Source organism: Ammospiza nelsoni, chromosome 20, assembly GCF_027579445.1.
Source record: "Ammospiza nelsoni isolate bAmmNel1 chromosome 20, bAmmNel1.pri, whole genome shotgun sequence".
NCBI classification, from domain to species: Eukaryota; Metazoa; Chordata; class Aves; order Passeriformes; family Passerellidae; genus Ammospiza; species Ammospiza nelsoni.
Window position 1 is genome coordinate 1,816,549 of NC_080652.1, and position 12,557 is coordinate 1,829,105.

Genomic DNA, 12,557 nt, shown 5'->3' on the forward strand with positions numbered 1-12,557 from the left:
CCCTGCAAACTCCTCTGTCCCCACACAGCACAGCAGAGCAGGGGACAGCTCTGAGCCCTGTCCTGCGCCCTGGGCACAGGAGAGGCAAAGGCACTGGAGATCAGCTCCCTCCAGGGACAGGGAGAGTGCTGCAGGGGAGCTTCCATGGGCAGAGCACAGGCAGTCCTGCACCCTGTGCCACTGCAGGGGAAACCGAGGGTGGAAATTGCTCTTTGCCATATGCAAACATTAATGAGGCACCAGAGCATGAACTGGTGAGAACGAGAGCCTTTGGGCTGGGTGGGGCTGGGAGGAAGAGCTCAGGGAAGCTCCAGAGCAGCCTCACTGTCCTGCTGCTCACTGAACACCAGGATGAATCTGGGGATAAACTTCAGAGCAGCCCCCATCCTATTCCTCGTTTAACATCAGGATGAATTTGGGGATAAACTCCAGAGCAGCCTCCCCATCCTGCTCCTCACTGAACAGGATGAATTTGGGAATAAACTTCACAGCATCTTCCCCATCCTGCTCCTCACTGAACACCAGGACCAGAATTTAGGGATAAACTTCACAGCAGCCTCCCCATCCTGCTCCTAACTGAACACCAGGATGAACCTGGGGATAAACTCCAGCCTCCCTGTCCTGTTCCTCACCAGGATGAATGTGGGGATGAAGCTCCAGCTCTGGTCACACACTGTCTGTTAGCAACATGCAACAAGGAAGGAATTAAGAGAAATGATGAGAAGTCATCCCAGCTGAGCCCACCTCCTCTTGTGCCCTTCCCTGCACACACTTCTGTTCCTCTTGGACAGGTTTTCTTTGGGCCAAATCTCACTCACTTAAGGAACTTTTTGACCAAGTCCCCTCAGCAGCTGTCTCCCAGCCCTTCAACTGCTTATCTCTCATGCTAAAAATTAAGCATTATAACATCTGCTGCCTGCTGGGATTTTGCACGTTTCACTTTATCAAGGGTCCAGAAATGCCCAAGGTTGGATCATCTCCTTAAGTGGCCAGAGGGGAAAAGAAAAAAAAAATTAAAGCACAACTTTAGGACAGACTGCAAAGAAAGGAAAAAGAATCGTTCACTAAGGGCCATAAAAAAGACCTTTTCTTTCCCCCCAGAATTTCCTTCGAGAAGGGCAGGTCCCCAGTAGCTGGTTTTTCCCAGAAAGGTCAGAGAGAACCTGCAGCTTTGTGACTCCAGAGACATAACACAGCCAGAAGGGGAAATGCTCTTTAGTCACACCATTTAAATCAGTGTTTGCATTGGATGGGAATTCATTCATGTTCCATCCAAAATCCCCTGAAGTGGTAAATAAACCAAGCTCCCACATCACCTCCTGGGAAAGAGGGCTCTGGCTCAGTCCTTGCCCCTGCAAGGAGACTTCCATGAAGGAGAAAGTTTGAGCTTTCTTATGCCTGGACATCCCCACACTTATTCCTACAGGTTTTAACACTGAAAATTCCTTCTCAGGCTTCCTGAGCACAATGGGAATGAGCAGAGGTTTGGGATTCAGGGACATGAAGTGGTGGGGCTCCCCCTTGCCCCCAGATCCTGGGTGGCAGTGATGATCAGAGCATCCCTGGAGTGTCACAGTGAGTTTTTCCCATCCTGGATGTCCCAGTCTGTCCCAGTCCCACACCAGCAGGTCACCAGGCTGCACCACTGTGACACCCACTCATCCCTAGGAATCATTCCCACTTTAGAGGGGAGGATGGGCACCCTTTGCTGGGATGGAATCCAGGCTGGCACTTCCCTGCCCCACACCTGTGGTCAGCAGAGAACAAAGCAGGAGCTCAGCAGAGCCCCAAAGCCCTGGGGAGCTGTGAGGAGCCCACCCTGGTGCTGGAATTGCTGCACACCCCCAGCCCTGCCAAGCTCCCGTGGCTCCCCTGGAGCCAGGCTCAAAGCAGCTCCAAGGACATCTCTGTGCCCTGGCTGTGACAGACACAGAGCTCACCTAGCCCAGCCCTGAGCCCCTCCCTGATTCAATTACAGCCCATCTCTTTGATTGAATTTAGCACTCAGCCACACTCAGCTCCTGCTGGCTGCTGAGAGCAAAGTGTCCCCTGCTCCCCCTGCTCCCCCTGAGCTGCTGCAGGCTCCCCAACCTTGGCCACCCAGGAGTGGCACAGCCAGGAGAGCACAATTCCCTCTGCTCCAGAGCTCAGGGAAAGGCAACCAGCCCAAAGTGTGCGCCAGGTACTGTGGGCAAGGCTGAGGGGGCACATGAACAGCCAAAATTGCATTTATCCAACATAAATGCACCACAGTGACATTTAACCTCTCCAATGTGCATTTCTCAAGGAAAGAGCTCTGGTTTTCCCTCTCCCATCAACCTGCTTGCCCAAAAGCTTCACCTGGAGACTGGGGAAAGCCCAACCTGCAGGGGCTGAGCACCCACAGGTGCCTCCAAACCCAGACAAAGCCCTTTGGGATGCAGCCAGATGAAGGGTTGGGTGTTATTTGGGATAAAACTCGTGTCCCTGGAGCCTGGTCCAGGCTGGGTGCTGAGCTGCCCACCCAGGGGAGGCTGGGGAGGGCTCAGGGAGCTGTGCCTGCACACGCTGCCCTGGGAGCTGGGAACAGCCTCCCCTGATTGTTTTCCTTCAGGGAGGCTGCTGCTGGCCTGCCAATATTTACAGAGAGAAAACAGGGTTTGATCTCCAGGGCTGGGAAAGGAGGATGCAGATGGTGTGAAGGGGGCCTTTGCCACCAGATAAAGGCAGCGACTGGAGTGGCTGCCAGTGGCTTTCTGCCTGCCTTCCCACAGTGACAAACATGTTATTGCAGGTGCTGTGTGCTCAGGGCAGTCCCAGCACCCCACACTGCCCAAGGGAGAGCAGCAGAACACAGCAGGTACTGCAGAGAATGGCCCAAGCCAGCACCAGCCCCAGCCAGGCCCTGCCACAGCCAAGGATGCTCTGCAGGAAAAGTTCCTCCTGCTCCACGGGAACAGCTCCCCCAGGCTGAGACCCAACCCCACAGCAGCCAGGGACAGGTCTGGCCATGCAGAGCTCCTGCCTACCCCAGCAGACAGCACACAAGGAGGGGCTGTGCACTCTGCAGCCCATAAATCATGAGAGGAGCCCCAGAGAATGGCAGGAGCCCCCAGACCCCACACCCCGAGCCCCTGACTGCAGACACCCCTCTGTGCAGGGCCCAGCACACACTGGGGCTCTGTGTGACACTGCAAAGCTGAGACGGCACAGGAATGAGGAGCCAGACTCAGTCTGACACCTCTGGTGCCCTGAGCTCAGTGCCCAGCAGAGCCCAGGGCTGTTCTCACACCACTGTCTGTCCTGGCTGAGTGAGGGACACATTCCCAGGCTGGGAGGGAGGGGTGATGTCACACAATCACAGACTGGTTTGAGGTGCAAGGGGCCCTAAAGCCCATCCAGTGCCACCCCTACCATGGCAGGGACACCTCCCACTGTCCCAGGTGCTCCCAGCCCTGCCCAGCCTGGCCTTGGGCACTGCCAGGGGTCCAGGGGCAGCCACAGCTGCTCACAGATGCAGGGATGCTCTGGTGCTCCTTCCCGGGGCTCTGTCCCCAGGCTGGTGGCAGGGTGCTTTGGGGACAGGCTCCCAGCCCAGCCCTGCCCTCCAAGGCTCAGGGTTCGGTCCTGGCCAAGGGCAGCAGAGATCCCAGAGGGGAAGTACCTCGGAAACTGCTCCAGACTACAATGGCTCCAAATCACAGAGCAAACCTTCCCAGGGAGAAACAGCCAGCCCTGGGAATATCCTGTGCACAAAACAGGGCACTGCTGCCTGCTGACTTCATGCTCCACCAACCAAGGGCTGCTGAGAAAGTTCTGTTTGCTCCCTGCTGGGGGAGTGGGGGGGGACCAGGGCTCTTCCTGTGCATTTTGGACTACTGGGCACACTGGTGAGGCCCAAAAACCAAACCCTGGCACTAACAGCAGGGGCCCTGCTAGAGCTGGGATGCCCAAAAGCTGCCAGGGGTTCTGCAGGAGAGGATGTGCATGGAGATAACACTGGCAGGACACAGCAGTCCCTGCAGTCTCAGCAGTCTCCCCATGCATCTCATGCTCTGGATCTTGTTTCTGGGAGCACTGATGATGGCACAGCCTGAGGGTGTGGATGCCACATCCCTGGAAGTGTCCAAGGCCAGGCTGGATGGGACCCTGAACAACCTGACCCAGGGAGAGGCATCCTGGCCATGGCAGGGCTGGAACAAGATGGGCTCTAAGGTCCAACCCAAACCATTCTGTTATTCTGGGGTTCTCTGTTAAACCTCCAGGAGGAAAATCAGCCTGAAGAACCTTTTCTGCCCCCTGTGGAGCAGCCAGTGAGGACACAGGGCTGTTTCCCAGACCAGGCAGTTGTGTTTAAGTGGCTCATCAGGTAAAAGCCTTCCCAGGAACCCCTGAGAGGAGCCAGGCACGGAGCTCCCACTGCAAACACTGCAGAGAGAAGGGCCAGAAGATATCTGCAGATATCCTTTCCTCCCAGGGAAGGGGACAACAGCTCAGAGCTGAGTGGCCCCAGCAGCACCAAGCTCACCCACCCAGGCCCAGCACAGCCCCAGAGCTTCCCCAGAGCTTTCCATGCCTCTTTCCTGGCACAGCCCCATGGGCAGAGAGCTCCAGCCTGTGCAAACAGCCCCAGCCCCCCTGAAATCATCACTCTGTGCTGTCTGGGCCTTTTTAAAATCTCTCTAGCACTGTAAATGCACCATATAAACTCTTCTTTTTGCCAACACCTGGGAAATGTGACCCCAGAATTAAAGTTGGGGGGGGGAAACCTCACTTTTTTGTTATCTCAACACTCAGGATCAAGTTGAGCTGTGTGAAGATGCCCAAAACCAGGAGAGCAGAGTGTCCCTGTTTATCTGCTCCTCCAGCTGGGACACCAGCACTCCCTGCTCTGCTGAGGAGCTCTGAGCTGGGAGCTGGCAGTGCCCAGGAGCTGGCAGTGCCCAGGCTCTGGGTCGTGCCAGTTTGGGCTTTCTGCCATGGTGTCACCCAACATCTGAGCCAGGGAAAGCCCCCAGGCCAAGATGGGAAGCCCAGGGTCTGTCTGCACAGAGCAGCAGCCTGGCCCCAGCTCCAGAGCCACTGCCATGTCCCAGCTCCAGAGCCACTGCCATGGTGTCCCAGCTCCAGAGCCACTGCCATGGTGTCCCAGCTCCAGGGACATCCCAGGAGACAGCAGGGCCAGGGGGACATTGCACTGGAACCTGAGGCTGCCGTGGGATGCTGGGTTGGGCAGAGTGGAACACCTCAGCATCTGGGGCAATCTGCACGTGGGCTCATGTCACAGCATCCCCAGAGGGGCTTCTCCACAGGCTGGAACTGCTCTGACCTTGCCTCCCTGCAGCTGCAGCTGGGACTGCTCAGCACCACCCAGACAAATGCAGGGGCTGGGACCTGAGGGCCTTTGGAGGGGAAAATGGAAAGCTCAGTTCAGGAAAGAGTTAAGCTGCTGCTGTGAGTGTGACATGGCACAGGGACTCAGTGTCCAGCTCTCAGGGGTGGCTCAAGGCTTGGGGAACCTCTCCAGCATCCCAGGAAGGAGCCATGGAGGAAACAAAGGCAATGCCAGAGAGCAGGAAAGGATTTTTCATTGGGTGACATCTCCTGGCCACCAGCAGCAGAATGGAGCACAGGGAGTCCCCCTTCCCCTGAACAGGATGGGAACAGAGGTGCACAATTCTGTTCTCTCACAATACTCATGTCACAGAAGTAGTGAGAGCAAGGAGTCTCCAGGCTGTCTCTGGCCTGGGAATGATCCCAGCCCCTGCAGCCCTGCCTGAGTGATCCCAGCCCTGCCTGCAGTGCCTCCCCCACAGCCCAGGGGATCCTTCCCCTGTGCAGGACAAGCTGATCACACAGATTACAGCCACAAACCTGACAAGCATCTTCTCCTGTCCTCTTGTGAGTGAGAGGAAACTGAGATACAATTCCAGCAGAGCGCACAGCCCATTTCCCACACAAAGGCTCACCTCCACTCCCTTCTCACTGAACAAATTCTCCTCAGCTTGGGCTCCTAGCTTTGATGTCACCCCAGCCCTGCCCTTTTGCCCTGTCCCTATCACCAAACCATCTGCCCAAGTGCCCTCTAGGTCTGCCCAGACAGTGCCCAAAATGCTCCTTGCAAACTCTGCTGATGATGTATCCAGAACAGCCAGCTCCAAATTACCCAGGTGTTTAAAATCTGCCAGAGTGTCCCTGAGACTCGTCCTTGGTGCCATCAGTAAATTGCTTTTCCCAGCATTCAGATTTGCTGTTTGGGGACAGAACCTGGGCTCTCCCTGACTCCTCCCTTTGGGACAATGCCACATCCCAAAGGGCACCCAGTGAGCAGAGAACACCTTGGGAAATGAATGCTGCTGTGGAATCAGCTGGGCCATGGATGGAGAGAGGCACAGTACACAGGCTACAGCATTCTGTGATCCATTTGTCCAAAGCATCCCCTGGGCACACCTGAGGGTGGGAACAGGAGCAGGGATGTGCCCACACAGAGCCAGGCTGCTGAGCAGCTGTGGATCCCAGGATCCCTGGCAGTGTCCAAGCCTGCCCAGTGAGTGCCATCCCTGGCCATGGCAGGGCTGGGACAAGATGATCTTTAAAGTCCCTCCCAAGCCAAACCAGTGTGGGATTCTCTGATGGCCAAGGTGGGGGACAGTGGCATTTCACTGGCACTTGTCCAGAGGCTCTCCCATGCAGGATGGGCATGTCCAAGGCAAAGCCAGCTCAGGCACAGAGTCACAGCATCAATTTGCTCAGCTCTGGACGAGTGCTCACCACAGCAGCACAAGGAGTTGCTGCTGGAAGGATTTTCTGTTTCCCAAGACAAACTCCTGTGTCTGCAGATGAAAACTTCCAGAGGAAAAAAAAAAAGATCAAAATTGCCAGTGCTTTTCAAAGGAAAAACTTACTGAGCTGTTTGGTTTTAAGTCGATTTGGTCTGAATATGTTGGGTTGGAATCAAACACTTGTAACAATGCATTAAACCCCTGACCTGCAGTTTCCTCTCAGCAGGATATTTCCGGAGCAGGGAAGGGTGTGAATGCAGCCCTGGAGCACACTCACAGCTCCACACAGCTCCCTCTGAGGCTGCCCATTCCCAGCAGGCAGCAAACATTCCCTGCTGACAGCTTGTACACATCCCATGAGGGGTGTGTGTCCTGCAGGGAATGGGGAAAATGCAGACAAACTCTCACATCCCAAATCCTGTGGGGTGCAGAAATGTGGGTCCACACTGAATCCCAGAAACCCAGACTGGTTTGGGTTGGAAAGGACCTTAAAGCTCATCCTATTCCACCCCCTGCCATGGCAGGGACACCTCCCACTGTCCCAGGTTGTTCCAAGCCCCATCCAACACTTGGGCATTGCCAGGGATGCAGGGGCAGCCACAGCTGCTCTGGGCACCCCTGTGCCAGGTCTTGCAGTGCCCAAATCAGCCAGAGGCTGTCACAGGCAGGGGCTGTTCAGCTTCAGACTGTGCTCTTTGGATTTGAAATCCTGAAAAGAAAGATGGCCCAGGGCAGGCCTCAGTGCTCTGCCAGGAGTTTTTAACATTTCAGCTGGCAAATAGAAAATTAGAGGAGCTGTAATGGCCATAAACTGAAACACCAGGAGTTCCACCCAACATGAGGAAGAGCAATTCTCCATGAGGGTGGCAGAGCTCTGGAACAGCTGCCCAGGGAGGGTGTGGGGTGTCCCTCTCTGGAGACACGTGGACACCTTCCTGTGCCACCTGCTCCAGGTGCCCCTGCCTTGGCTGTTCTGGGACTCTGTGATCCCAGGCACACACTCAGGCATTCTTGAGATGTAAAGGTGCCACCTCCACCTCCAAAATCCTGGCTCATGTCTGTGCTGAGGCCATCACAGCCACCAGAAGGAACCAAGCCCCACAGGGGACAGCTCAGTGCAGAGCCTCCCTCTGCTTTCACATCCTTTCCAATCCCATTCTACATTCAGCCTTTCCAGGATGCCAAGTGCCCCTCCAGAACCGGGTCCATGTTCACTCAGGATCTCCAAACCCAGCAGTTCTCACCTTGCAGAGGCTGTAAAACAAATACCCTTCATGCTGGAACCCACAGCAGGCTCTGCAGCTCCTGCTAGCTCTGCCTGCAAACAGCCACACTGCCCAGGGTTCCAACTCTGTGCAGTGATTTATTACACACAATTAGACAGGATGAGCAGCAGAAGCTTTTTTTGTGACACTTCCTGAAGGTTGGAATTTTCTCTCTTGTTTATAATAAATTAAGGAACTCACAGGTATTAGAACATACTTTCGTTTTGTAATGTGTCAGATCCAAATGCAAATCTGTGACCTTATGGGTCAGAATATTACTCAGAAACCCTCAAGATGAGCAATAGCAGGAGGCTGCAGCTCAAGGCTTCAGCAGAGAGCTCTTCCTGCAGCAAAGGCAGTGGCAGCCCTGCCCCGTGGGCTCCTCTCAGCTCTCAGCCTCACTAAACACATTAGTGCTCATTGCAGATGATTTGTGGGCAACAAACAGCAGCTCAAGAGCTTCCTCCGACCTCCCAGCCCATCACAGCAGCACAATGGATGTGTCTGCCCAGCCCAGGGCGACAGGAGCCCAGCTGAGAGCGGCCACAAACCCCCCTGGGCCACCAGCAGCAGGGACAGAGCCAGGAGAGGCTCAGGGCACACAGAGCCAGGGATGGAGCAGGTCACGATGGGGAGAGACCCCTGAGGGTGACACAGGGCCAAAATGCCATGAGAGCTCACACATCCTGCCCCATCCATCCTCATCCCTTCCAGCTGCCACGGGCTGGGCAGCCAGGATGTCCTGACCCCCCTAAGGAACCTGAACATGTCCCCAGGGCACAGCCAGCCCCTCAGGGCAATCCTTGTCCCCAGAGCACAGCCAGCTCCTCTCAGGGCACTCCCTGTCCCCAGAGCACAGCCAGCCCCTCTCAGGGCACTCCCTGTCCCCAGGGCACAGCCAGCACCTCTCAGGGCAATCCCTGTCCCCAGGGCACAGCCAGCCCCTCTGCAGGGCAATCCCTGTCCCCAGAGCACAGCCAGCCCCTCTCAAAGGGAATCCCTGTCCCCAGGGCACAGCCAGCCCCTCTCAGGGCAATCCCTGTCCCCAGAGCACAGCCAGCCCCTCTCAAAGGGAATCCCTGTCCCCAGGGCACAGCCAGCCCCTCTCAAAGGGAATCCCTGTCCCCAGGGCACAGCCAGCCCCTCTCAGGGCAATCCCTGTCCCCAGAGCACAGCCAGCCCCTCTCAGGGCAATCCCTGTCCCCATGGCACAGCCAGCCCCTCTCAAAGGCAATCCCTGTCCCCAGGGCACAGCCAGCCCCTCAGGGGAGCCCATCCTTGCAGAGGCTGTTCCCAGAGCCAGGAAGGAGGCTGAGCTTTTCAACAGGGCAGAAGAAGGTGCCACAAGCAGAGTGTGGCACCCACTGGACACCAGAGCTGCCAGGTGCTGGGGAGAGCTGCACTGGGATGGCCCAAGGACTGCTGCAAGTGCCACTTCCCAGTGCCCAGCCCCAGCCCTCATCTGAGAGCAGGCCCATTGCAAAAATCACCTTATCACACAAACCCAGCCTCCCACCAGGCCAGAGAGGGACCCACAGCCTCCCCATGGACCCCTGCAGTGTTTCTGTGAGAGCCAGCCTGCAGGGACGCCTCTGAGGGGACTGTCCCCTCCCAAGCCTCCTGGTGACACCCCACAGGCCTGTAAGCAAAGATCTGCTCCTAAAATGTGAATGCCAAAAAGAAAAGAGAGATAACCTGAAGGAAATGCTCTTCCTGGCTTCCCTGCAGCAATCAGATGCTGGAATGTTCCCATCCTTTCACTCTCCACCTGGGGCCAAGGGCACAGCCCCTGTGCTGCACATCTGGGGGGTTCCTGCTCTCCTGCCCCATCCCCAGCCCTGCAGCCCTGTCCCCCCTCCCTGTGGCTCCTGGGGAGGTGACCTGCAGCTCACAGGTCACTGCTTCCCAGAAGAGACGTCTGAGAGAAGTGTGCTGGGAGAGCCCCATGCTGCCCAGGCTCACTGCTGACTCACAGACACATCCCCACCTTGTTCCCCTTTCAAACCCCAATTTCTCATTGCTGGAGAGCCCCAGGGCACCCACAGCTGGCAGGTTCCTGTCCCCTCCACCTTGGAGCCAGCTGCTCCCTCTGGCCAGGACACAGCAGCAGCCTTGTGTTAGGAAGGATGAAAGTTTGACAGGAAAGTCTCACAGATTTGTGTGCTTGGCAGAAAGATTTTTAAACGTAGAATCTGAAGAAGGAATAGAGATGGAAGCAAGTTTTGATATAGAAGAAAAGAATTGCTGAGCCAGTCTGACTGGATAACCAAGGAGGCAAAGGGTGTGTTAGTTAGAAGGGGTTTTTATGGCTCAGAGCAAAGGAAAAACCCACCCCAAACAAGAAGATGTTTTTATCAAGCAGAAAGAGAGCACAGGCAAACAAGCCTGCTGATGTAGCAAGTAGAAAAAAGGTCTCAGAATTTTCCACTGCAAGAAAACTGAAAAACAACTTCTAGCTTAAACTGTAATGTACAGACTTTTAGTGATTGGAGAACAGTAACATGAATATGGTCATTACAGTAGTTATGATGGGCTATAGATAATAGTTAAGGTATAGATTGGTTCTACTGTATTAAGATGCTGAGCAAAGAAAAGTCTATAATGCATTGTAACCAAAACCAAAGGGTCTCCAGGCCTGCCTGCAGCTGGAGCTGACAGCTGTGGGCACAGCTCTGTCACCCACCACCCTGGACTGCTGTAACCTCCTGGATGGAATACACTGCATTTTGTATACAATAAACTGCATTTTGGATACAATAAACTGCATTTTGGAGAGCCCCTGGAGTTTCACATCTCTCATTTCAGCTCTTACAGCCATGGGGCTGGGAGGGAAGGGTGGCACAGGGCACACCCTGCTTGGCGAGGTGCTGTCCCCAAGCCAGGGCTGCCCAGTGTCACCTCAGAGCTGGGCTGGCAGTGCAGGGGGGATCACCCAGCCCTGGGGTCCAGCACGTGGCAGAGCTGCTGGGAAGCTCCACTGCCCTTGTGAGTGCCCCAAAGCAGCCCAGGAGGAGCAGCCAGGGTTTGCAGAGTCCCACAGCATGGCCACTCCAGAACTGTTGAAATCTGTGGGGGAACAGGAGGTGGGAAAGCAAAAACCTCACATTTTCTATCCAAGTGCTCCACTCCAGCCACAGCAATGCCAGGGATCTCCATCACCAGAGCTCTCACAGCCAATTAGGCCCTCAGAAGAGAGCCCAGCCCTTCATTACAGCCTGACAAAGACACTCTTCACATCTCAGGATCTCATGAAACACAGCCAGCTCTGTTTTGGTCACTTCTACTTAGGGGCACTGAGCTTCTAAACCAAACATCAGGCTCTGAGTGCATTTTTCCAAGTGCCAGAGAAATGCAGGAGAGGCTCATCCAAGCACCCAGCCCAGCCTGGCTGAGTCACAGCCCAGCTGTCCCCAGCCCAGGGTGACATTGCCTGGGACACACACTGAGCAAAGCCAGGGGAGGCTCAGCCCCTGCCACAGAGCACAGAGCAGACAAGGAAGGAAGGAACAGGAGAGGAGTGCAGGATTCTGCAGTGAGTCGTGCCCTGGCCCAGCTCCAGCCTCTCAAGGTGAACAACTTCCACCCTGAGCATTTGCACCCAGCCCTCACAATGGCTCATTATAGCACAGGGCTGCTCAGCAGTGTTTGCCTTTCTCCTCTGTGCCCTGGGGAGCTTTCCCAGACCCACCTTCCCACCTCAGAGAGTGCAAGGCCTTGAAAGCAGGAACACAGCAAAGTCAAAAGCAAAAAAAAACCCCATGGCCTTCAATGGTTAGGGAGGTGCAGTGAGAACCAACTCTGCACAGTCCTTGATTTGACAAAAGGGACTGTGCCAAAGCCTTGGTGACTCCAAAGCTGCTTAGAGCACTCTGCCACATGTGGGTTTACAGCTGTGATTTTGCTTTCACACTGGGCTTCCTTATTTTATTTGAGGGCTCCAAACCTGGATGTTTGAAGACAAGAAAAGCAAGGTGCCTAAAAATAATGACAAAACACTTGGCAAAGAAATCTGCCCCCAGGGGTAAGAATCCTAAGAGAAAACAAAAGTGAGGTGTCTCAAGAAAGATCCACAGGGAGAAGGGATAAAGAAACCTGTCCTAGTGCTGCCCAAGCTCCTTTTAGCAGCTTCTTATTCACATATTCTACAGCCATTACATTTCTTTTCCAGGTTTCTGGCAAATTCATTTAAAGAGAAGTTAAAATCAATTTTTTCAGTGCTCCTTGCCCAAGAAAAAGGATCAGAGCTGTCAGTACCTGCCCAGCTCTCACTGGAAGGTTAAAGTGGAAATCAGCAGCACTCACCTCTGCCAGGTAAAGGATGCAGAACTTGCGATCTTCTGAACCTGCAGGGAAGAAAAACCAGGATCAGGGCGAAGCTGCAGCTGCATTTCTGCAAGAGGAACCACTGGCAGAGGAACTGGCTGAGAGACAGCCCTGAATGAGTGCTTGTTGTCCCCAGTACCAGGCTGTGAGCTGGGTGATGTATGTGGCATCTGCCAGGGCCGGGCACGGCGGGGCCCTGCGGGGGCTC

General features: G+C 55.1%; 1 protein-coding gene across 1 annotated transcript in view; it reads right to left on the bottom strand.

Annotated features, from left to right (window-relative positions):
• The window catches only part of RGS3 (regulator of G protein signaling 3), a 65,048-nt gene that overhangs the window by 27,418 nt on the left and 25,073 nt on the right, over window positions 1-12,557 (bottom strand). Inside the window, exon 9 of the mRNA XM_059486519.1 lies at window positions 12,329-12,369. Coding sequence (XP_059342502.1) covers window positions 12,329-12,369 — 41 coding nt within the window. The remainder of the gene's footprint in view (window positions 1-12,328; window positions 12,370-12,557) is intronic.